At 38.2% G+C, this 22,542-nt stretch overlaps 1 protein-coding gene across 1 annotated transcript in view; it reads right to left on the reverse strand.

Annotated features, from left to right (window-relative positions):
- Window positions 1–3,767: 3,767 nt before the first annotated feature.
- Window positions 3,768–22,542, reverse strand: part of LOC139729565 (cubilin-like) — a 79,897-nt gene continuing 61,122 nt past the window's right edge. Inside the window, exons 5-12 of the mRNA XM_071640493.1 lie at window positions 15,739–16,107; window positions 15,186–15,536; window positions 13,540–13,884; window positions 12,780–13,145; window positions 11,822–12,184; window positions 10,716–10,829; window positions 9,733–9,826; window positions 3,768–4,377 (exon numbers count right to left, since the gene is read on the reverse strand). Coding sequence (XP_071496594.1) covers window positions 3,768–4,377; window positions 9,733–9,826; window positions 10,716–10,829; window positions 11,822–12,184; window positions 12,780–13,145; window positions 13,540–13,884; window positions 15,186–15,536; window positions 15,739–16,107 — 2,612 coding nt within the window. The remainder of the gene's footprint in view (window positions 4,378–9,732; window positions 9,827–10,715; window positions 10,830–11,821; window positions 12,185–12,779; window positions 13,146–13,539; window positions 13,885–15,185; window positions 15,537–15,738; window positions 16,108–22,542) is intronic.

Consider the following 22,542-nt stretch of genomic DNA (forward strand, 5'->3'; position numbering starts at 1 on the left):
ACTGACAGTTTACCTTGTAGGCCTACCTACAATATTGTCCAGTCGTGCATGTCTAACACATACATCTATGGTAATGATTCCCGCAGCAGTATTGATACTTTCCCTTTGTACATTTTCATTAATGCTTAGTGTGCTTTAATCTTTGCTCCAGATTTATAACAATTGCTATTAACTGGTGAGGAAAAGTAATTTCAGTGAGAAAATGAGAACATTATTGTGACAAGTGAAGAGTTTGTTTGCAAAAACCTATAAGTCCATATTTGCCAAATGGAGATATTTGCGATTAAATATCAAGAAAAACAAAGAGAATAATAAGAAAATTTTCGCTTCTTTTGACCATAACTTCAAAACTGTACCTTTATATGTAGTGACCAGTATATCATTTATAAGGTAATCATTTTGTTCTTTATGATAGAGATCATACTTCAAAATCTTCAAAAATGGACTTATCGGTTTTTGCAAACAAAGTCTTCAAGTATTGTTATTGTAACACAGAAAAGCGAATGGTCATTCAGAAGAACATTCAATGTACAGTCTAGAATGACTACCACAAAAGAAAACATGCTGTTGGTGGCCTTTCTAGAAACAAAGGAAAAGGAAGGAGAAACATTTTTTTTTTCTTGACGCAATGTTTGTTTGTCTTTCTTTTCCTCTTTTCTTTTTTCCGCACGAGATACATTTTATGCTATCAACGGTGATGGCGCTATCATGGCATCTTTTACGAATCGATGTCTTAATTGTTTTGCAATCTAGAGTCATTTTATTGGCGCTATTTTCTTTCGTATATTGTGCCTTTAACACTGTTGAAATTTTAACCAATGAACTTGAATAATGTAAAAGAATAACTTTTAACGGGCAAATACATTGAAAACTTATTATCGACAAAATATCCATGTGATTTTAAACAAAACATATATGTTTTCCTATTTGACTTGGAGGAAGAGGGAGGCCAATGTATAACGAGCTGCATAGATAAAAGGAAAGGATTCGTTGAACTTATTTTTCTTAAAAGTGCATTTCCACGATATATGACCATATTTCTTCCATACAATAATATTGCGATGTTAGAATCTTTTTAATGTAATGCAGACACGAGGTTTTCCGATTTATATCTTGGTATTATTTATTTCCATATGTTTCCGGAACATATAGGTCATGAAAAGAACTTCCCCTGTTAAATACCCTGTTAAAGGTCCTGTTTACCTTTTAGAGCAGTGATTTAAAAAAAAAAATGTTCAAGACATCACATTTGATGCAAACTGTGTAGGTTTGTTGCATCACAAAACATCCTACCATATAAAATTTTTCCAATAAAGCCTAAAATATAAGGGGATATCAGTATTGTTCTCATTAAACCGTAACTGTAGACGGTTTAGTCAGGAAACACTTTAAAAAAATATATAACTATTGTTCACATTCTGTGCATCTAACAATACTTAACATCGATCATATGGATTCAATTTTTACAGTGGTTGCGTCTATCCCTAACTCCCATTTTAGAACTATATTAAAGCACTAATGCTGGGTTTTTGTTTCATCTGCAAATGGTACATATGCCTTTAAGGTTTCGGACCAGGTTGCTAGGTAACACATCAAGCAACAGGTCTGTCATTTGATTCTAAACCTCAAACTTCGTGTATGCGGAAGTTATGATCGTTTGGTTTCCGGCGTGTTACCATGACTACCATAAGTACAATTTCTCGGTACCAGACAGTAAGGTTTCCCTACCGCCTATACAGCACTCGTATTATTCTGGTTTTAACGGATTCATTATTTTGACAAGGGAAACAGAAGAAGAGCAAGAAGGAAACAAATTGTAATACTTTTTTTCCCAACCAGATCTGGTTTGTATAACTCGTCATACACTGTCATACAAGAATGAACTCCTAAGAGACAAAAACAAAGCCCCACAAAACAAACAACCAGATAAACTTAAAAACTTTCGTAAGCAACAGTCACGAAGATTAGCTCGTTGGAAGATGTGTATACTCTTTTGTTTAAATAAATGCAATAACAAGTAAATATTCACTCTTTAACTGCTTGTGAAAAAGTCCCCTGCATGGTCTTACAATAGACTGAGCGAACAGTTTATAATATAGTGCTGTCCACTGAAATATGGTGCTATTAGACAATTAGAAGAAAACTGAATTTGAAATTAATAAGAGTTGGTAGGTTTGTTTACAATAGGGAGTAGTGTAAGACTAATCCATTGATTAAACGATAGATTGTACTCAGCATAGTGATCTAGAAGGTGATAAATATCTTGATGTTGACGTCGTATCTTAAAAAAAACAAACATTTAATAAATGAGGTGAACATCGTTTACAGCTCTCTTTTAGCAAAGTTTTACATGATCGCTCTCAATCAGGCCACAAAACATCTGAACTGTTTGAACTCAATCCAACTGTCATCAAAGACAGATGTTTTTGTTGTTGTTTTTTCCTACACAGTTCAGCCACGTCAGTATCGGGTACTCATCGCTTTTCAGAGGATAATCTTCGGTCAGTCACTTGTCAGTGGAATCCGGCTTTTGTCAGAGTTATGACTTTCTCCAACATTTTATGTCCGAGAGCTGCGTTCTCGGGGACTCAATTATCGCACGTGGCCGGTAGAGGTCGATCTTTCGACTACACGTCATAGTATGTCTCAAACAGGTCAGGAAAGAAAAGGTGAATGAAGAATATGAAATTATCATATAATGTAATGTTTTTCTTGCATGATAATCTTAAGGGCTTTTTACACTTGTGTTTCTTAACCCCGGACTTTCTCTGACCCAGGACTATCGTTAGTCCCGTACCAATTTTTTCAGCTTTTTACACTCACCAATTAGTCCCGTACTATCTCTTGTCCGGGGCTAAGGAGAAAATTGACCTTTTTACACTCGTATTTCTTAGCCCCGGACTTTCCAAACCACATGAATATTCATAATTACGCTGTGTACTGTACACGTACACGCACGCACCGGCAGCACTTGATCACCTCGTTTCTGATTGGTCAGTGAGGGTCGGACTTCGTCTCCGTCGCTTAGCCCAGGATTATTTTTTCGTTCTGTTTACACTCACTTGCTTGGCACCGCAATTGCGGTGCTAGCACCGCAATTGCGGTGCTAACCCCTGCTATTTTGCAGGGCCAGATAGTACCGTACTATCGGTGGGGCTAGCCCACTTTGGCAAAAACGAGTGTAAACAGAAAGTGGGCTAAGGATAGTCCCGTACCAACGGTGGGGCTAAGGCCCCCCCTTAGCCCCACCGTTGGTCCGGGGCTAAGCAAAATTTTACAAGTGTAAAAAGCCCTTAAGGTGTTTCTTCTATATTCTGAAATTCCACTCCTTTACCTCTTATTTCATTTTTTAAAATTAATTCAATTTCCCGTCAAAGGTCATTAAACACAGACCACTGCTTCATCACTCACAACTTTCACGTAATTCAAATTATGTAATTGGAAACGTAATGCCATTTTTCTCAATTTGAAGGGAAATATGTCTTGCCCAGGATGCAGGGAATATTTTTGACGCGGATTCAACTAACTCAATTTTAGTCTAGTTCTTTTCAACTTCGCGTATGTTAACTTATGGTTTATAGCAACCTATTGTCTTTGACTTTTCGTTATATTCAACGCGATAAAGTTACCGGGCCAGGGAAAGATTATTTTATTCAATTAAAGGTGTAGGACCTCAAGAGCTCTGTTTTGTTTCCCCTTCCAACTCCCCCAACAAAGCCCTCTGCAAACGCCTCCTCGCCGTCACATTCCGTCCAAGGGACGAATTGCTAGTTAGCTTCCTCATTTTCGCGATCGACGTCGTTATCGAAGTCCCCCTCGCTTTCCTCGTCAACCTTGTGTCTCTGCAGGACACGACGGCGGGCTTCCTCATCAGCCGTGTCCTCGTCGTCGCTTTCGTTTCTCATGACTACGTGATAGAATGATTCAGTCGCGGCTCCACTTTCCTCATCGTTCAAGCACCTCGACTCGCTACTACTCCCGCTGTTACTGTCTCTTCTGGTACATAGGTGCAGAGTGTCTTTATTAGGAGTAACTTTGTTACCGTGCTTGTCGTAATCGAACGGCTTGTAATGTTCATTATCGATCATTATGATACTATCGGTATCGCTATCGCGGTTATCGCAGTACGATTCAGGGCGACCCAGAGAAACATCGCATGACGTCAGCTGCTGTCTGGTGAGACGTGTGATCAGAGGAATACGATTCTTTACTTGATTTTCACGGACAGGATCTTGCGCATCGAAGGCAATCTCTTGGTACACGTTATCCTTGACCTGTGTATCATCGGAATTCGATGAGTTAATGGGGTTTGAGTGGTCGGGACTGCTTGGATTACCCATCATTTTGTGATCTGGTCGATCGGATCTGTTCTTCTTTCTTCATCGGAAAGACAGGGGATATGATTTTGACAATCAATTAAAGATAATAATTCAGTTATAAAAGATGTAAAGTGTGGTGTTCCACAGGGAAGTCTTTTAGGGCCGCTGTTATTTATAATATATATCAATGATTTTTCCTCTGTCTCAGAGGTACTTTCCTCTATACGCTATAATGCTGATGACACCAGTGTTTTTCTTGCCCATAACGATATCGATGTTCTTGTTCAACAAGTTAATACAGAATTGAAAAAAGTGACCAACTGGGTCAGAGCTAAAAGTTGTCATTGAATGTTCAAAAAACAAAATATATGCTTTTCAGCAATACTGTTGATTCTTTGAATTCAGAAATAGTTCTGGATGATTGTAATTTAGAAAGTGTGTCATATTTCAAATTTCTTGGTATTTTTGTTGATAATAAACTTTCTTGGAAAATACATATTGATCATATTTGCAAAATCATTTCTCGTAATATAAGTGTTATGAACAGACTAAAATCTTATATTCCTGAAAAGACATTACTTGTGTTATACTCCTCTTTGATACTCTCTTACCTTCATTATAGAATTTTAGCTTGGGGCAATACACATCAGACGCTGCTAAATAGAGTGTTATTGCTGCAAAAGAAAGCCCTCCTTATCATTTCCAATTCTCCAACTCGTTCACATACAAATGTATTGTTTAACTGTAATAAGCTACTAAAAATTAACGAATTATTTTTGTACAACTTAGGTCAATTTATTTATATGTATGATAACAGTTTACTGCCACCTATTTTTTGGTTCTATGTTCCAAAAAAAAAAAAAAAATCAATCATTCCATAATTACCCCACCCGACGCTCTAACGAGTTTCATTTACCACTTCTTCGAACGATTCTAGCAAAGAATACACTTATTTACACTGGACCTAATTATTGGAATTCCCTGAACCACGATATAAAATCTGCTCCTTCTATATACTCATTTAAAAGGAGATTGAAGTTTTTTTCTTTTGCAATCCTATAATGACGACCCCCTGAATCAGATTAGTTCATAGGCTTATTTTGTTACCCGTCCGCAAAATCTTTATTGCCGTTCTTTTTATCATTGTTACTTTTGCCTTAGCTTTGATTATGATAAGATCTTCTTTAACTTATACCTCGCAGTTGAAGGGTTTGTTGTATATTCTTCTTTTCCTCTTCTTCTCTTTCTTCCTGAAACCTCCGAGGATCGTTGTCTCTGTTGCATATTCCTGTCTATTTTGTTACCTCTTAGTCGCGCTAGTCTTGTTTCCTGTCGTGTCGTCAAGTCAGTTTTCTTCCCTATAAGCAGTCTTGTTGCTGTCCCAGTCTTGTATCATGCTCATCATTTTGTTTGTTTTTGTTTTGTGTGTAATTGTTTGTCCGTCTGTCTCTTAGTGGGCTGCTAAACTTTTTATGCCAAACTTTTCGTGCTGCTTTGTTGCTATATTCAGTCAAATTTTGCATCGAGTTTTTAATACAAGAGGGGCCCACACTCTACAAGCATTGTCTTTTTAGTGGGTCCCTCCGTTTTTTCACACATTGCATATTGACAATTCTTTCATTTTCGTTACCTCTGCAACAATTGCAATGTATTGATACTGTTAGTTTTTCCCATTATTGTTGTTTTCTATGTACGAATTTACATGCATTGTTTCTGTCACTCAAGAAAGTGAGATTTATGTTTATATTACTTTATTGTGGAAAAACGAATAAATTCGAACTTGAACTTGAACTTGAATCGCTTGAAGATGTTACTTGTCTGAGACATGTATCTTGTACTTAATATCAAATAACGTCATAATAATCTTTTAAGTTTATAAAATGATTCCTCACTAGTAGAGAGTTTAGGTGCCACGGGAAAAGATTTCCACATGAATTCGGACCTCAGTATCCCTAATGGTGTAATGTACCACCTTACAAGTGTATTGTTATGATAATAATGATAATGATAATAATAATGATAATAATAATTATTATTACTATTATCATTATTATTAGAATTAGTAGTAGAAGTAGTAGTAGTAGTAATAGTAGAAGTAGTTGTTAAAGTTGTAGTGGCAGTACACTGCAGGGCCGGTGTAGCGGCAGATAGCGTTCCGCGGCGTTTTTTGTTCTAAAACAGTATCCGCCGGCAGATCGTGTCCTAACACTGGCGGATACTGTTCTGAAGCGCAGGTATCGTTAATATCGTTGCTTCTCACTGTGGTTTCTTCTTTTCGCTGCTTCTGCCAATGCGCCCCTGCTTGTTCGCTGCTTCCATTTCGAGTTTCACGTACAATACCTCTATATTTGCTGCTTCCGCCCCTCGCTGCTGCTGTTTCGCTGCCTCCACTTACACTCCAGACCGGTATTCCGTGGTTGATGTGGAGCAGCTATGCGAGAAATTATCTTATAAATATTCATTACGCAAGCAGGAAAAGCCTCGATTTTCGTCGAATACGTCTAGTTCTGCGCCGTATCCCTGTGTGTATGTGTGTGTGTGTGTGTACGCGTGTACAAATCATTTGGCACTGTAGCTGTCTGCACCAACCGCGATCTGTTTTCTGGAAGTAAGAGTTCTCTTCCGCGGTTTGGGCAATGATGATTGTACCTCCATGGTAGAGCGATGGAGCTTCAATTCTCGACAGGTGTCAATGTCAACTTTGGATGGCCGTAACTTTCTTGTTATTTTAGCAATATCTACGAAATTTTCATATTTCATTACATACATATTTGGTATAATTTTGAAGAATGTTCAAACAAATTGAATTTGTTTTGGTATGATTTAGAGATAGATTAGTATTATGGTAAAAATGCATTTTTGCTAGAAAAATATGAAAAAAAAAATGAATTGTGGCCTCAGAATTAATATGAAGATTAGTATATCCCCCTACATAATTGGTATTATCATATAGATAATTTCCTTTTCTTTAATTTGAGACCAAAGCCATGATAATTGAACAATTTCATCAAAGGTTACATGTATTTTTATGAGATACTGACATTTTCACCATGCGTTGCCATGAAAACGGATTGTTGACCACTATGGGACACGCTTTGACCTGTTAACATAGCATTTTTGAAATCTACGCACAAAATTGGTCTAGATGAAGTAGATTTAAAAAGTATATGTATAGGGTGCATGGTAACCCCCCTTTCCGACTCAACTAAGTCCATTGGCCATTATCCCACATGATGACACGTCTTACAGATGAAAAGACTATAACTTCTTGCGAAATTAGAGTACACTTGCCACTGAATTGAAAATTGATGCTCTAAAAGGTTTCCTCCATTAATTACAATCTTGGTATGACAAACAATGTATATATAATGGACCTACTGTTGAAAAGATTATGAGTTCTAAATCATCTTTGACTTGCACAAATCTCAAATGAGTAGTGGATTTCAATTTATCATTGAATCTGTTTTTTTTTAATTGCCCATCTGCTTTTATTAAAGAAAAAAAGATGGCCCTGAAACATCAACCTTTTTCTATTTGTCTATTAAATGAAGATGAAATCGTTCAGTGTGTATGAGATTGCCAAATATTAATTTCGACATCAAAAGAGAAGTTTTAGAAAAAGAAAAGACAGATTCTAAATAAAAGGTGTGGATTGGACACTCATGGCTATCCCAGATTTTTATCTGCTCTTCTTACTGTTATCCTAACACAAAGTGGTCACAAAATGTTGATTTAGAAAGCCACTTGTAAAGTGAAGAATTCAAGTTTTACATATGGGGGAACTATATTCAGCAATTTAGATCAATATTTCTATGTATTAGCTAACTGAACATTTGCATAGATATAATAAAAGATAGGAAGCGGCCATGCATGAGAAAAGATCTCCTCGTTTGGAGATTTTTGGGCAGTGAAAATGTGAGGAGCAAACTCTAAGTCAAATACCAAGGAGAGTTTGTGCAAAGTCACATAAAGCTTCCAAATTTCTTCACATATTATTGAAAAATAGTAATTTGGGGGCTGTCCACAATTGTGCATTAGATATCTCGATTGATATAACTTTGGGACAATTTCACATGGCTGAAGAGCAAGTCTCAGATTCATTGAAACCTAAAGGGTGCCTTGTACAAAATTGTGATGAGATCTGTAGGGAGAGAGAAAAATACAAATGGGATAAGAACGCTTTTATGAACACAGGTGTATTTCTTTTATATAGCTTTATAACTGTAAAGATTACAAATGAAAAAATAAAGAGCAATCTTTAATTCTATTCCATAAGGAGGCAGAAATGCTGCTTTTGAATAGCATTATGATCCCTCCCCCTCCCTCCCCCCCCTCCCCTCGGCTCCCCCTCAAACGAGAAAATGAAAGGGAGACAGAATTCACTCCAGTGCACATGGTGCAGGTATCATGCCTCGGTGAAAGCAGCACTTTGCCTACTAAAATGTCCGCAGATTATAAAAATGTCAACAGATTATAAAAATGTCAACCGTGAGTCCCTGTAGCGTATTCAAAGAGAGGCATAAGTCCCTGTTGTGTATTCATAGGGAGGCAGAATTCACTCCATCTCGTGACGATTCATGCAGCATTTTGCTTACTAAAATGGCTGCCGTAAAGCTCGCGCAACTATTGGTAGCAATACAGTAGCCACTTGGAACCTAATCCGCGCAGCGCGGAACTCTTTTGACAGTCCCTGACGAAGATCACGTGCACGCGGCAGGTTAAGCAACGCTATTACAACGTAGTAGCCTGTACGTACAAAATCCGCCGCTGTACAGTATCTGCCGTAACTAATCGCGGCAGATTTCAGCCCATGTCGGAACGATAACTGCCGATTGAAACGATAACTGCCGGCGGATACTGTTTTAGAACAAAAAACGCCGCGGAACGCTATCTGCCGCTACACCGGCGCACTGTTTTCAAAAGTGTGGGGGCCCACTTCTGGGTTTCATGAGCTAACAAGCAAAATAAAATAAATAAAAAAAGTCCTCAGCTCATCTCTCCCCGTCCCCGTCCACTTCCGGTTTTCTTCAGCTGACAAGCAAAAAAAAAAAAAAAAAAAAAAAGTCGTCAGCTCATCTCTCCCCGTCCACTTCCGGGTTTCTCCAGCTTTTTAGTGCCTCTTACGTACTTCCGGGTTGAAAAAAAGTGTGGGGGCCCAAAGTGATGACACCTTATGTATTCCTTATATGGTGCACAAAAAGTGTGGGGGCCCGAGCCCCCACGGCCCCCACGGCTGAGCCGCCCCTGCACTGTACTAATATCATTACTACATTGTACTTTAAACACTGCGTGTATCTTACTACTCTTACAACTATAGTATTACAACTCTTATCATAATCGTCGCCGCCAACATTGTGTACAATAGTATTCTTGGTAGGAAGTAGCTGGGAAATGACAGGGAAATGTGTCTTACCTCAAACGATGAATGACACACAGGAGCACAATGATGATAAGACTCAGAAAGGCTACTGTGCCAATCGAGGTGGGGATGACGACACGACGAATGACTGGAAAGGAAATAGAGGGCGTACTTCAAATTGCTGAAACACCGTGAACAATCGTGCGCTATTAATTACTATGATCGCTATTAGAACGATGTGGTATTACAACAATCTATCCCAGCCAAGCATGACCCTTGACAAACATTCCTGATTCCTGATTTGTGGTGCTCCAGAGGTAGGCCCGGTTCGTGCTACGGATGATTAGTGATGGTAGATCGGCACGAGGTTTGGAGATTGCGGTCTGCACAAGACCCTATGCCATACCAAGGGGGCGTGGTAAGAGATCGCAATCAATTGCAAATCCTTAAAATCAATCGCAAGTCTTGCAATTAATTGCAATCTATGATTGATTCTGTTGCAGGAAAAAGTTGCGATTGATATCAATCGCAAATATCAACTTCAAAATTTGCAATCAGTATTCGTAATCGACTGAAACTCGACTTTCTTGTAACGTCCCCATTAAGAGTGCGATTTTGCGCAATGCCCATCGTTGCTAGAGTAAACAGAGTAAGATCGGACGGTAGGAATGGTAGAGCTTTCATCAAAATCTGACCTAAATCAAGAAAGCTACGAAATGTCAAATATTCGCAAGGTTTCGCCAGGCAATGATAGGGCTACAGAAGGAGCAGCCATGAAATGGCAACCAAGAATAGGTGATAGTGTATTCACCTTACAAGTGTCCCTCAGCTGCAAAGAAACTAAAAATATAAAATGTGATTATGGTTACAAAGGTCACAATAAGAGTTATTATTTTTTTTTTTACAATCGTCTTAAACAAAGTACAAAGAAATTGAACGTATATGAAAACAAAGCTTTAATAAAACAAAATTAAAACAACCAGAAAGAAAAAACAAACCCGAATGAAATGAAAAGAAAAGAACACCTGCAACCTAACCTTTTTCTGAACCACCCAAAATGGGACAATCTGTGCGTCGCAGTCTGTCTGTTGTGTCCTGAGCAGCTGGTGGCGCTGTGGTAAAACTCTGTGCGCTCGATCTTGTCTTGTGACCTGACGGAGAGGGCCAGTTTTATTTGTCAAAGCTCGAGGAGACATAATGTTAGCATGTATAGTACATTAAGACAGCTCATCCATTTTTTGTCCACTGTGGTTGTTAATGTCACTGTCTTGACTATCATACTATCGTCTAAGGGTCACGGTCTCATACCCTGTCAATCTTATTGTACAGATTTTCAGAGAAAAAACAACAGCAACGACTAAACATTACATTGTAGTCAAAGACCGTTGGTGAAATTTGAAATTGATTATCATGAATAAGCTCGAAATACGGACACGTTCACTTGAAAACACTGCAACAGTGCTTAATTTACAACAAATCTCTCTTAAAGGTACCGTTTACCATAATTGGGAGCAGTGATTTTAAAAATGTTCGAAATATCACATTTGATTCATATGTGTAGGTCAGTTGTATCACAAAACATCCTACCATATTTGCAATAAAGCCTAAAATAAAGGAGATATCACTATTTTCTCACTAAACCATAACTGTAGACGGTTTAGTCTGGAAACAATCATTTATTATAACTATTGTTCGCATTTTGTATACTTAATGATATTTAACATTGATTATAGTGATTATTATTAATATTTTTTTTTTACGCTGGTTTCTATCCCTAACTCACGTTTTAAAAGTATTTTAAAGCATTAAAACTGGGATTTTGTTTCATCTGCAAATGCCTTCAATACGTCATAATTTCCACCTGATGTTGAATGCCATATCATTGTCCAGTTGGCCAACAAAATGAATCAAAAAATAATTGGAATAGCAAAAAAGAAAAGAAAAAGAAAAATCATCATAGAAATATCAAAACTTAACATCCTGCGCATTCTAATTCAGTAAAACATGCCATTCTACTGGTGTGATTTTCCCTTGTTTGGCCGTTAGTCTAGAGTATCAAAACTTGAATACAATGAGAAATGGTACATTTTACCGAGGCTTCAATCGTAAGCATAGATGCTTCAAATAAAATGCCTCGACTAACCAAGCATTTCCATGGACACTAGTCTGATCCAGAATCCCCGATAATTCAATAACCCGTCACTGACGAACCGAATCCAAATAAATCGGCCAGTCGACACAGTGGATTCCGGAAGAGAGGTCCCCCCGAACTCGCCGAGTATTTCCGAAGAGATCGATGATGCCCGACCAGAGCCGATGGTAACGAAATCATACTGAAATCGCTCTAGCTCGAATATGCGGAAATCAATGGAAATGACGTGGTTCAATGGAGCAGAAACTTCCCAAATGACATCGGCGTTGTATGGGTAATCGGAGGGAAAGTTGGGGGAGAAAATGTCGATCCATCCCCGGGAATCCAGGGTGATATTTTTCTTTCCATTAGTATCTAAGCAAAAAAGAAAATACAACACAAAATATGTTTTAGCATCTCATTTCATATAAAGTAAAGGGTAAAGATCGGCTACAGAACAAATAGGTAAAAGTGTTGTAAAACTACTGATCAATGCAGGGTGATTAGTCAATACAAAGACAAATCGTGGCCAAGTCTCAACTTATGTATACAAGATTTAATCAAGAATCACTTTTGTTTTACTCATTTGTTTTCGTGGCCTAGCTTTCTGGTGATTACTGTATGTCAGGATGAATACGTTTTTGCTGAAAAAGCTCTAAAATAAATGAAACTAAATTTTGAAGGGGAAGACATTTTTAATCACAATGCAACTTGAAGAACATTGAATTTTCAACTCGTCGTAAACATGACTGCTGCCCTCTAGTGAAAACTAACTTCCAACTAAAGTTGATTTGTATCATTCTTAGTTAGGCTTTTCAAATTGTTGTTCAGACGACGTCATGCATTGGGCGCATGCAAGAAGTGCAGGGATGAGGATTAAAATTTTCCTGCTCAGAGCAATACGAAGTCATGACGTTGGTAGTTTCTTTGTGAGGCATTCTCAACTTGTCTACTGGATCGTTCATCTCACCATTCGACACAGGATAGATGGTGAGAGAGAAACCGACGTAATTCCAGAAACCGTCACGGTGGTCGCTGACGAAACGCAGCCACATTGTTGACGATAGGAAAAAGGCGCCATCAGGCGGTGAACTAATGCCACTGTATTCGACAATCCGACTGTTCTCGTTTGCGGGGTCAAGAGAATTGCCGAGTATCAATACGTCGTGGGTGTTCTCTAGTTCAAATTCTTCAAATAGTATCAATAACCGTGGTGCGTCATCACTAGTCAGTACCCATGTAATATCCGCGTTGGATGGATATTCGGATATCGGATAGTTCGGGGAATGAAAGGTGAAATTTTGTTCCCGGGAAAGTACATTGACGACTGAAGGTGCTGGAGAAGAAAGATAATGGGTTGGTAATGTGAAGAAATCAAGCACGATCAACAGTAGCATCAGCTACAACAGGGCAAAAAAAAAAAGCAGTTTGAAAACAACAATAACACCATCAAATTTATAAAGCAAAGACTGGAAAACTGCCTAAAAGGTAAACAGGTCAGATAAGATATTATGAAGTATAATGAAGATCAAAAACTCAAATTATACGGACATACATGTATATGACTGAACGCTAGAGAGACAATATTTGAATGGTATAATTGTATTCATCATCATAACGAATACATCCTCTGTTATGGTATTCTGCGAGCAGAGACAAAACGGAAGTGAAAGGGTTCATATCTTTATCACAAGAAGAAAAAAACCCCTTGATATCATCATTCATTTTACCTAATGTCGTCGATAGTACATGCAACCGAAACCCATTATGATTTATTCCTTCGTCCGTGGTCATTGATATCCAGATATCTCCAGTGGGTGTGACGACGACGTCGGGAAGGAATTCTCCCGAAAAACGGACCAGAACAGTTCCGAGAGCCGTCGGGTCCTGACCCGTTCCAATAGTGAGGAAGTCGGTTTTGTGCTCCAAATCAAAGTTCAAGAATTTGACTTTAACCCGTTGTCCCTCAGGCGGGGAGACGAACCACAGGTCCCGGTACTCGTTGGGGTAATCTGATGGATAATTCATTGAAGTGATTTCCACCTTTTCGTTGCCTACCGCGATGTGTACAGTCTCTGTAAACCGGCATTTAAAACAACAATAAGCATTTAGGAATATAGTAAGTCATTGAACGTTCCTCTATGTGATAGCAATCATGTCAAAGATAAAAAAGTTTTGGTACCTCAAAAGTTTCCCTGAATTTCCTTGTCTTAGTTTGTGTTTCAGGTTAAAGTACCTTTCATAATAAAACTAACACTGTGAGACTTACTCGCCCCAAAGTGCTCTCATGTCTTAGTAATCATGCAATTGACTGCGACCAGCAGCCCAATACGCAAAGCGACCAGCAGCCCCATACGCATAGCGTAATGGGGCTGCGCATTGTAGCATTCAGGATCACGACAGACGTAGTATCGCGGGTAAATATCAACTTAAAATCCAAAAATTTCTTCAATTTGAAGACTCACCATTTAAGTTGAAGTATTGAAAACAGGCTTCGGGCAACGTTTGGTTCTGCCAATAGTCCCTTTCTGTTCGAATTGATGACTGAATGTGACTCGGTCGAGAGGACCTTGGGAGAGCTACACTGAATCGACGGTCAGCGCAAATTTCAAATCCATGCTCATGGGGCTGCTGGTCGCAGTTAGCTATGCGTATGGGGCTGCTGGTCGCTGTTATCATGCATGCAGTAATGGTTTCGTACAATACGTGTACTGTATATTGATTCTCGCGGTACCGCGGTACCGCGACGGCTCTGGTACGAAACCATTATTGCATGATTACTAAGACATGAGCGCACTTTGGGGCGAGTAAGTCTCACAGTGTTAGTTATATGAAAGGCACTTTAACCTGAAACACAAACTAAGACAAGGAAATTCAGGGGAACTTTTGAGGTACCAAAACTTTATATTATCTTTAAAGAGTATCTTCAGAACGAATCTGGATTCGGAAGCCTGAAAAATGGAAACAAAGCCTCTCAAGTTAGTGTTTTACGCATCTCTGAGATATGTCTTACTCGGTATTTATGGTATGTTGCATAATGTTCTATAACACATGATTGGCAGAATTTTGACCTTCAAAATAACTGAAACATAAACTACACACAGAATAAGGAATATATTATTCTGTATGACTTTATTATGTCGATTCATGCAATGTCAGATTTACTACAGGGCTTTTGAATATCAAACAGAATTACGTAACACAGAACATGATCTATTTAAGTAATAACATAATGAAATCAATATTTAATAACAAGCACCTCCTTGCAGAAGTTTAAAATATAATTCGATTTCAATGAAATGGATCGGGAAAGTTTATTGTTGCATAATTTACAAACAATTATTTAAAGACGTACATTTTAGGATAGCTCATTTACCTTTAATTTGAATCCTGAAATGCTGTTGTGAACCAGACTCCCGAATTGAACCGGAAGTAAACCAGATCCAGACACGATTGCCCGGCGACACGAGAGAGGCATTGGGAAGATCGCTGCGAGTTAGATTCAGGAGTACAGTCGTTTCATTGATGACATCGCCAGAGCCAACCAGTATTGAATCCTGCCCTTCGCGCAGGTGTATCTCTGATACACGTAGAAAAATGTTTCGATCACAGCGCGCAGTTGTGATGATCCATACGATGTCTAAGTTTGCGGGATAAACATCCGGGTAACTCGGAGAGACAATCTCCCTTTCTTCCGTTGCGGCGAGAACTATAGTGTTCACCATTCCTATTATCATTTTGTTTTGAGAGAGATGAGGTTCATAGAGGGAGAAAGGGGAGAGAGAGGAAGAAAATGAAGCTTGTATTTACAATGTAGGCCCTATGCTGTATTTTTTTTTAAAAAAATGCTGCGCTCTGTAATGCACTGCTCTAGACGATCCTCATTACAGTCAGTTTGACGTCGAAGTGTAACTCCATTTCAAACTCACCTTGCAATGCTACAGCAGACAGTCTTATCCAAAACCCCTTATAAGTTCTCGAGCTGTCACTCATGAAGCGAATCCAAACAAGCGGGCTCAGCGGAAAAATAGCTTGCGGCTTCAAAGGCCCTCCGAACTCTCCGAGTACTGTCGAATTGCCGTCCGAATGATTCCGACCGGTTCCGACGGTTACGAAGTCGAACTGCACGTCCTCCAGTTCAAACGTCCGAAACTCGATGAGTATACCGTAGCCTGAGGGAGCAGTCACGGTCCACAGCTCGTTCGCCTCATTCGGATAATTATACGGATATCCGGGTGAAAAAATGTTTTGGCACAGTTCACCTGTATCCAGAACAATATCTCTGGCGCTCTCTGCACCTGCGTTTGAGAGAGAGAGGGAGAGAGAGAGAGAGAGAGAGAGGGAGAGAGAGAGAGGCATTTCTCCAGTGAAGTTGTTGTTTTGGCTACTGTAATGTTGTTGTCATATGATTGTGAAGTTGTTGCTTTATGTGTAATGTTGTTGCCTTTTTGGCAAAGTTGTTACTCCCATGGTGGGCGGGTTTTAGAAAGCAACAACTTCACACATTTTTTGGTGAAGTTGTTGCCTTTGCTAATAAATATTCATTAAAAGAGTTGTGAAGCTCACAATCTCATCATCACATGCACATACCGCCCCACGCCTGGCCCTTGACATGGATTGGATTTTGGAGATACTACCAAGACAGTCTGATTCAGTTCTAAAAAACGGTAATTATTGACTTCATTGTATTATGAATCAAGTAGATTGTATGGCATCGCCTTATAATGAGTTAAACTCACATAGAAAGATTCTATACAATAGTTGGCATGACCTGCATAAGTTGTAGCCAATTATCAGTGATACCATCAGTCCCACTGTCTGGATTAAGCGTTAGTACATTGCAAGCTGGTCACATCATAATCATACAGTGGGTAGGCCTATTAATTTCACGCATGTAGGCTGGTCATACCACTACAAACATAATCATACTTTTACAAGCTAAGTATTAATATTCTAATCTAAGACATGATATAGCTAAGCTAAGCTTTATTATCTAAACTAACTAGATTCTGTTCTAGCATAAACACAATAGTAAATTAGACCTACCCCCTAATTGACCTATTTATAATAGCATTAGTACTTTTCAGTAGTAGCAATACCAATAACCATGTTAGCAGGTAACGTACAAGTAACATTATTTCTAGTCTAGCACTCACTAGAATTACTAGCAGTCATAATCATTGGTTCATTCATCAGTAAACATCCTCTACTACTAGACCTAGGTGAAGCTCAGTAAAGTTTGCAATATAAAAGTAAATCCCTAAAGGAAATTGGAACTAGGTCTACTGAGACTGATTTGTGTCATTATCAATTTATCATCAATTTAAGGCTACTTTTGATCCCCTAAGCTGTCATAAATCCATGTGTGTGTGTAGGTGGGTTCGACACATAGTACGGTTGCTGTCTAATTCAATGCCATTACAATAATGAAACCTGCAATGAAACCTGCAAGGCAACCTGATTTCCAAAAATGTCATTCATAGATTTTAAAATAATGGGATGAAAGTTTTAACAAAATGAAAGCACAGTCATTCTTGTATAGGGTCTAGTAAAAAAAAAAATCCTTGTAATGTAATCTCTGTTTAGAATCATGGCCTTTTCTCTTGGAAACTATGCAACTGCAAATTTAACTACCACAATTTTTGCCATGAGTCATTCTGTAACGTTCTGAGTACAAATATGGGTTAACTCTGTTATTGAGGCTGCAAGCACAAGGGAATTCCTCCACTCGCATATAATTTACTGCAAGGAGTGGCTAGAAAATTTAGACTAGTATATTCAGAGTAGAAAGGTGTGTGTGTGTGTGTTGGGGGGGGGGGGGGGTCCTAAATCAGCATACTATTTTAGCTGCCAAAGGTATACCTATCACATTTCACAGGTGTCTTGGTCATGGTTACAATCTATTACAATTTTACTTTGCTGCAGACTCATTCTTCCAAATTCTCACAATTCCAAAATATTAATACATAGGCATATTAAATTCTCTAAATTACATTGTAGCAATGTGTTTGGTCAAGTTTTAGTGGGTTTATTCATGTTCATTAAATACTTCTTTGACATTGAAGGAGTATGTTTCCAGTATCTGACTTACTGATTTAACAGGGAACCAGTACATTTCAGTGGTGAAATTGTGATTTGTGTAGGCCCACACTGAAATTAATGAGTGGCCCATATTATGTTGTGCAACTAGTTTCTAGCCTACACTTTGCTTTGCCACAGTGCAAAGGGCTTGGAATATGTTAGGATGAAGACGGTTACTATCAGAAAGGGAGATTTTGCCGTTTGTCACTTTGAATGTTCAATGGTTCAATCTGGTACACCCTTGATAGGAATTTGGGGTGAAGAAATACACCAGTATTGAATTAGAACTTCTCAAAAGTACCCAAATGCTTAGAACTCTGAATACTTCTCTCATTTTGACATTAATTTATCTATAGTGCCTATCTATTTTGTATGCTCCCAATCGGGGCTGGATCAGGAGTGTATGGCTGGAGATGTACCCGTTGCCTGGTGGCAAGAGGTCTGGCAGCACCAGTGTTAAGGCAGAAAAAAAAAGTCCCCAAGAACACATGTTCACAGAGGCAAAGTCTTATGAATATATTATACTTGATACTTTACATAAAATGAAAGGAGGGATTATTATTACCTAATACATATGATGGATATTTATAAGGGGGACAGTCCGAATTTGGGAGAAGGAAAGTTCTGAAACCATATATGGTCACGCGACTTCATGAATGAACTTTCTGCTCTGCTGTGGTGGTTGTCAGCACAAAGGAATGTGCTGGTCAAGTGTTTAGCCAGTAGCCTAAAACAAAGGGGTACATAGTCCTAGGTTGAATTGGTCAGTGGGGACTGACCACTTTCCAAATAAACCAGTGCGTCATAATTCTAGGCACTGCAAGGGTGTGTAAGGAGGGAAGTGAGGAGTGGGGAAAAATGCACAATTTGGGGTCTGACACTACCGGAAAGCAGTCCAGTCATATTCTTGCTCCTGTTTCTTTATATTCTTAATACATCTGCATTTAGTCTACATATTCTCCTGCAATGGTAAGTTTATATTTCATCTAAACTGTCAACACTTGGTCTTATCGACTCTTGCAGATACTGTATATAAAAAATAATACAATCATTACAAGTGTACTAGCTAGAATTTCATAAACTGCAACTTATAAAGCTTACAACATACATTATTCACAGAACTTTGTATAATTGAAACTGTGATTACAGCGCGCTATCTCTTATTTTCTTATAATATTGTTTTCTAGATGCTAAAATGGCTGTTTGGTTATTGTTAACTATTTTAAGTACCGTAAATTACCTTGATTTAACCCTTGATTTTTTTATAGAATCATTTTGATTTGATCATTTTTCTTATTTCAAATGTGTTATTAACTCTTTATGTGCCATGGTGGAAACCCCCTGTGTGCCACGTTATTCTGAGACACGAAGGTATAGTCATGCTTTGAGAAAGAATTCTGTTTTTCCAATTTGTATAACTTCTACAAATTTCTATTAAGCTGGTCATTATAGTGAGCAAAGTTAAAGAGGAATGTTAAACTTTGCTTCCATATACAATGTATGACAAATTTTCTATTTCAATATTTCTTTTGCATTACCAGTTGCTATATTACTGTAAAGGCATGACTTTCGCACATAAAATAGTGACAGAAACTTAGAATGTACACGCAAATCTTGTTGGGAATACCACTTGATAGTCAATCACCAAATAGAATGCAAGCCGTATGTGAGAGGAACAAAAGGGTGAGAAACGCTTTGATTGTACCGCGGGATTAGCGATTTATCGATCGGTTTTGTCGACTTTGTTTGTTGAGCAGAATATGCGAAGTTGGCACTCCGTCGACTGAGTCGAACGTGCGAACGTGGCACATGAAGAGTTAACAATAAATGTAACTAATTGATTTCATAAACCTTGTGTTTATAGCCTAAAGGTTATCAGGATCATCCTTGTTTAAAATTGAAAAAGTACATTTCCACAAATTTAACTTGAATTTCTCCTCATGACACTATCAATGTGTAAAATGCTCATCTTATTGTGTTCTTGGTCAATCTGTTTTCCTTATGTCCCATAAATTCCCCATATATCCCATCCACATCCCATATGGAGAATACATTGTAGATGCTACATGTAGGCCCTACCTTCTGATTTCAGGGATCTATTTTGCAATTAGGGGGCTAAACTGCCCCTAGCCCCCATATAAACTACCATCTATAATTGAAAGAATATAGATATTCTCTAGTCTTCAGTATTCAAACGTAACAGATACTGCAGACATGCTTTGTGTGCAGATGTAAATCACATCTAGAAGTGGTAGGACTAAAAATGTGAATGATCATTAGAAATTGACTGGGATTATGTAGACCTAAAAATCAATATCACTGGTATCCAGTGAGATGGACTGTGTGAATAGTGTTATTTTTGACCTTGCGTCACAAAACAAACAGAAAGTCGCCAGACATGAAATTTTAGTTAAGAGCATATTCTGAAAGATCAGACTTTAAGCTTTAAAATGATAACTCAAATCATATGGACTCTCCTAACCTATCTAAAGTTTGGAAAGAAACTCAACTCTGTTAAAGTGTGAACTAAGAAAAGAGGCTCTGAAGTGCAGTGTCTATTCAAGTGCTTATCTTTACCAAGCCGTGCTGGCTGTGTGGTGAATGGGACAAAAAGCAGGATGTAGACCAGCGGAGTAACAACCATGAAGGGATTGTCAGATTAAACTGAAATTGAGCATGCCGTATTAACACATTCTGTCCATAATTAACGCCAACTTTCAAAGCAGTAGCATCTTCCTTTGCAAAAGTTACTAGATTGAAAGTGAAGAGTACGTACAAGGTTTTTAACTCTTTATGTGCTACGTTCGCACGTCCGACTCAGTCGACGGCATGCCAACTTCGCATATTCTGCTCAACAAACAAAGCCGCCAAGACCAATCGATAAACCGCTAATTACTGCTAATCCCGCGGCACAATGAAAGCGTTTCTCGTGCTTTTGTTCCTCTCATATACGGCTTGCATTCTATGTGGTGGTCGGCTATCAAGCGATGTTCCCAACTAGATTTGCTCATATATTTTTAGTTTCTGTCACGGTTTTATGTGCAAAAGACATGCCTTTACAGTAATAGCAACTGGTCATTCAAAAGAAAAATTGAACATAGATTCGTCATGAATTTGTATTATTATATTATATTATGAATTTATATCGAAACGAAGCTTGGCATTCCTCTTTAACTTTGCCTCCTATTATGACCACCTTAACAGAAATTTGTAGAAGTTATACAAATTGGAAAAACAGAATTCTTTCTCAAAGCATGACTACCTTCGTGTCTCAGAATAACGTGGCACACAGGGGGTTTCCACCATGGCACATAAAGAGTTAAGAAATGAAAAGGGGACTCTTAAGACATATCTATATCACAATATTCTACCAAAAACAATGTTCGAGATAAACTGCTTAAAACACACTTCCCTGCCCGTTTTATGGTAACAAATTTAGCATAATGTAGAAGACTTGCTCTTTCAGAAAATATGACAAAGTCAAGATCGGCTAGGTTGACCCATTTCACCTATTTTCAGTCCTCACACAAAATCAATGTGTGCGACTTTTTGTTTGTTTTGTGATGCACGGTCACATTTATTCATGTACCAATGATACAAAAGTAATGTTTGATTATGGGAAAGAAAACAATATTTCAATGAGTCACTTGATGTGGTAATTATTCTGTATTTGCTGAAATTACTTGGCCATGATACACATTCCTGAAAGTGTGATTTATACTGTTTTATTTCTAACAGGAGGGGCAGAGCCTGATACACCACCTCTTAGGCAAGGAGAAGTCAGTTTCAGGTATGTGCACTTGCAGCAATCTGTATAAAATGTCTTGAAACAATTTTCTAGCTTTCCTTTAATAGCTGCAATTAGCTCCAAAATCATGTGTAATGCAGGTAGTGTAAAAAAAATGACTGATATTACACCTTTTATCGACAATAGATTTATAAGAAGATTATTGCAATAGATCCATACATAAACTTGCACACATTCATACAGATCTTTACTAGTGCATGGCCACTGGTCTGCACATGTAGTACCAAACCTGTCTCACCAACAATCTACAATTGTATCTTGACAAAATTGCACATCAAATGTGGTGTTATAGAATGGAACTTATTTGTTGGGGTCACTTGTCTATAGTATAGTCCTGCTGTGAACGTAATCATGTTCCGTTAAGGTTTGAGTACACATGCAGTCAAACCTGTCATAGTGGCTACTATATGTTTTCATTTTCCCTTTTTCCTTGGATGCTTGATAGTGGTCAGTAAGGTAGTCCAAAATGACACATTCATAGTGCGTGCACAGTTGTAAACAATTCCTTGCACACGATTGTTCTTTCTGTTGTAAAAGCAAGGTATGAATTACACAATGATTAAAAAAAAGCAGAATGCCTTCATGTGTAATACAAATTATTCCGGTACTCAGTGTAGGTAATACCATACAAAAATATGGACTACTGTAGCAGTGATCCATTTTGAAAAAAACAACAACAACTTGTAGGCATTATTCATATTGAAGTTAAAGCTGGTAAATAGCTGAAGAGTATATTTTCTTAGGTGTTTTCAAGTTGCACAATTTACATTAATGTTCATGTAATCATCGTTAAAAAGTACATTGTAAAAAAAAAGGGGAAAAACCCAACAGTACAAAATCAGAA

Source organism: Diadema antillarum, unplaced genomic scaffold (genome assembly GCF_040938485.1).
Source record: "Diadema antillarum isolate AM-2024a unplaced genomic scaffold, OU_Dant_1.0 scf00000020, whole genome shotgun sequence".
Taxonomy (NCBI): domain Eukaryota; kingdom Metazoa; phylum Echinodermata; class Echinoidea; order Diadematoida; family Diadematidae; genus Diadema; species Diadema antillarum.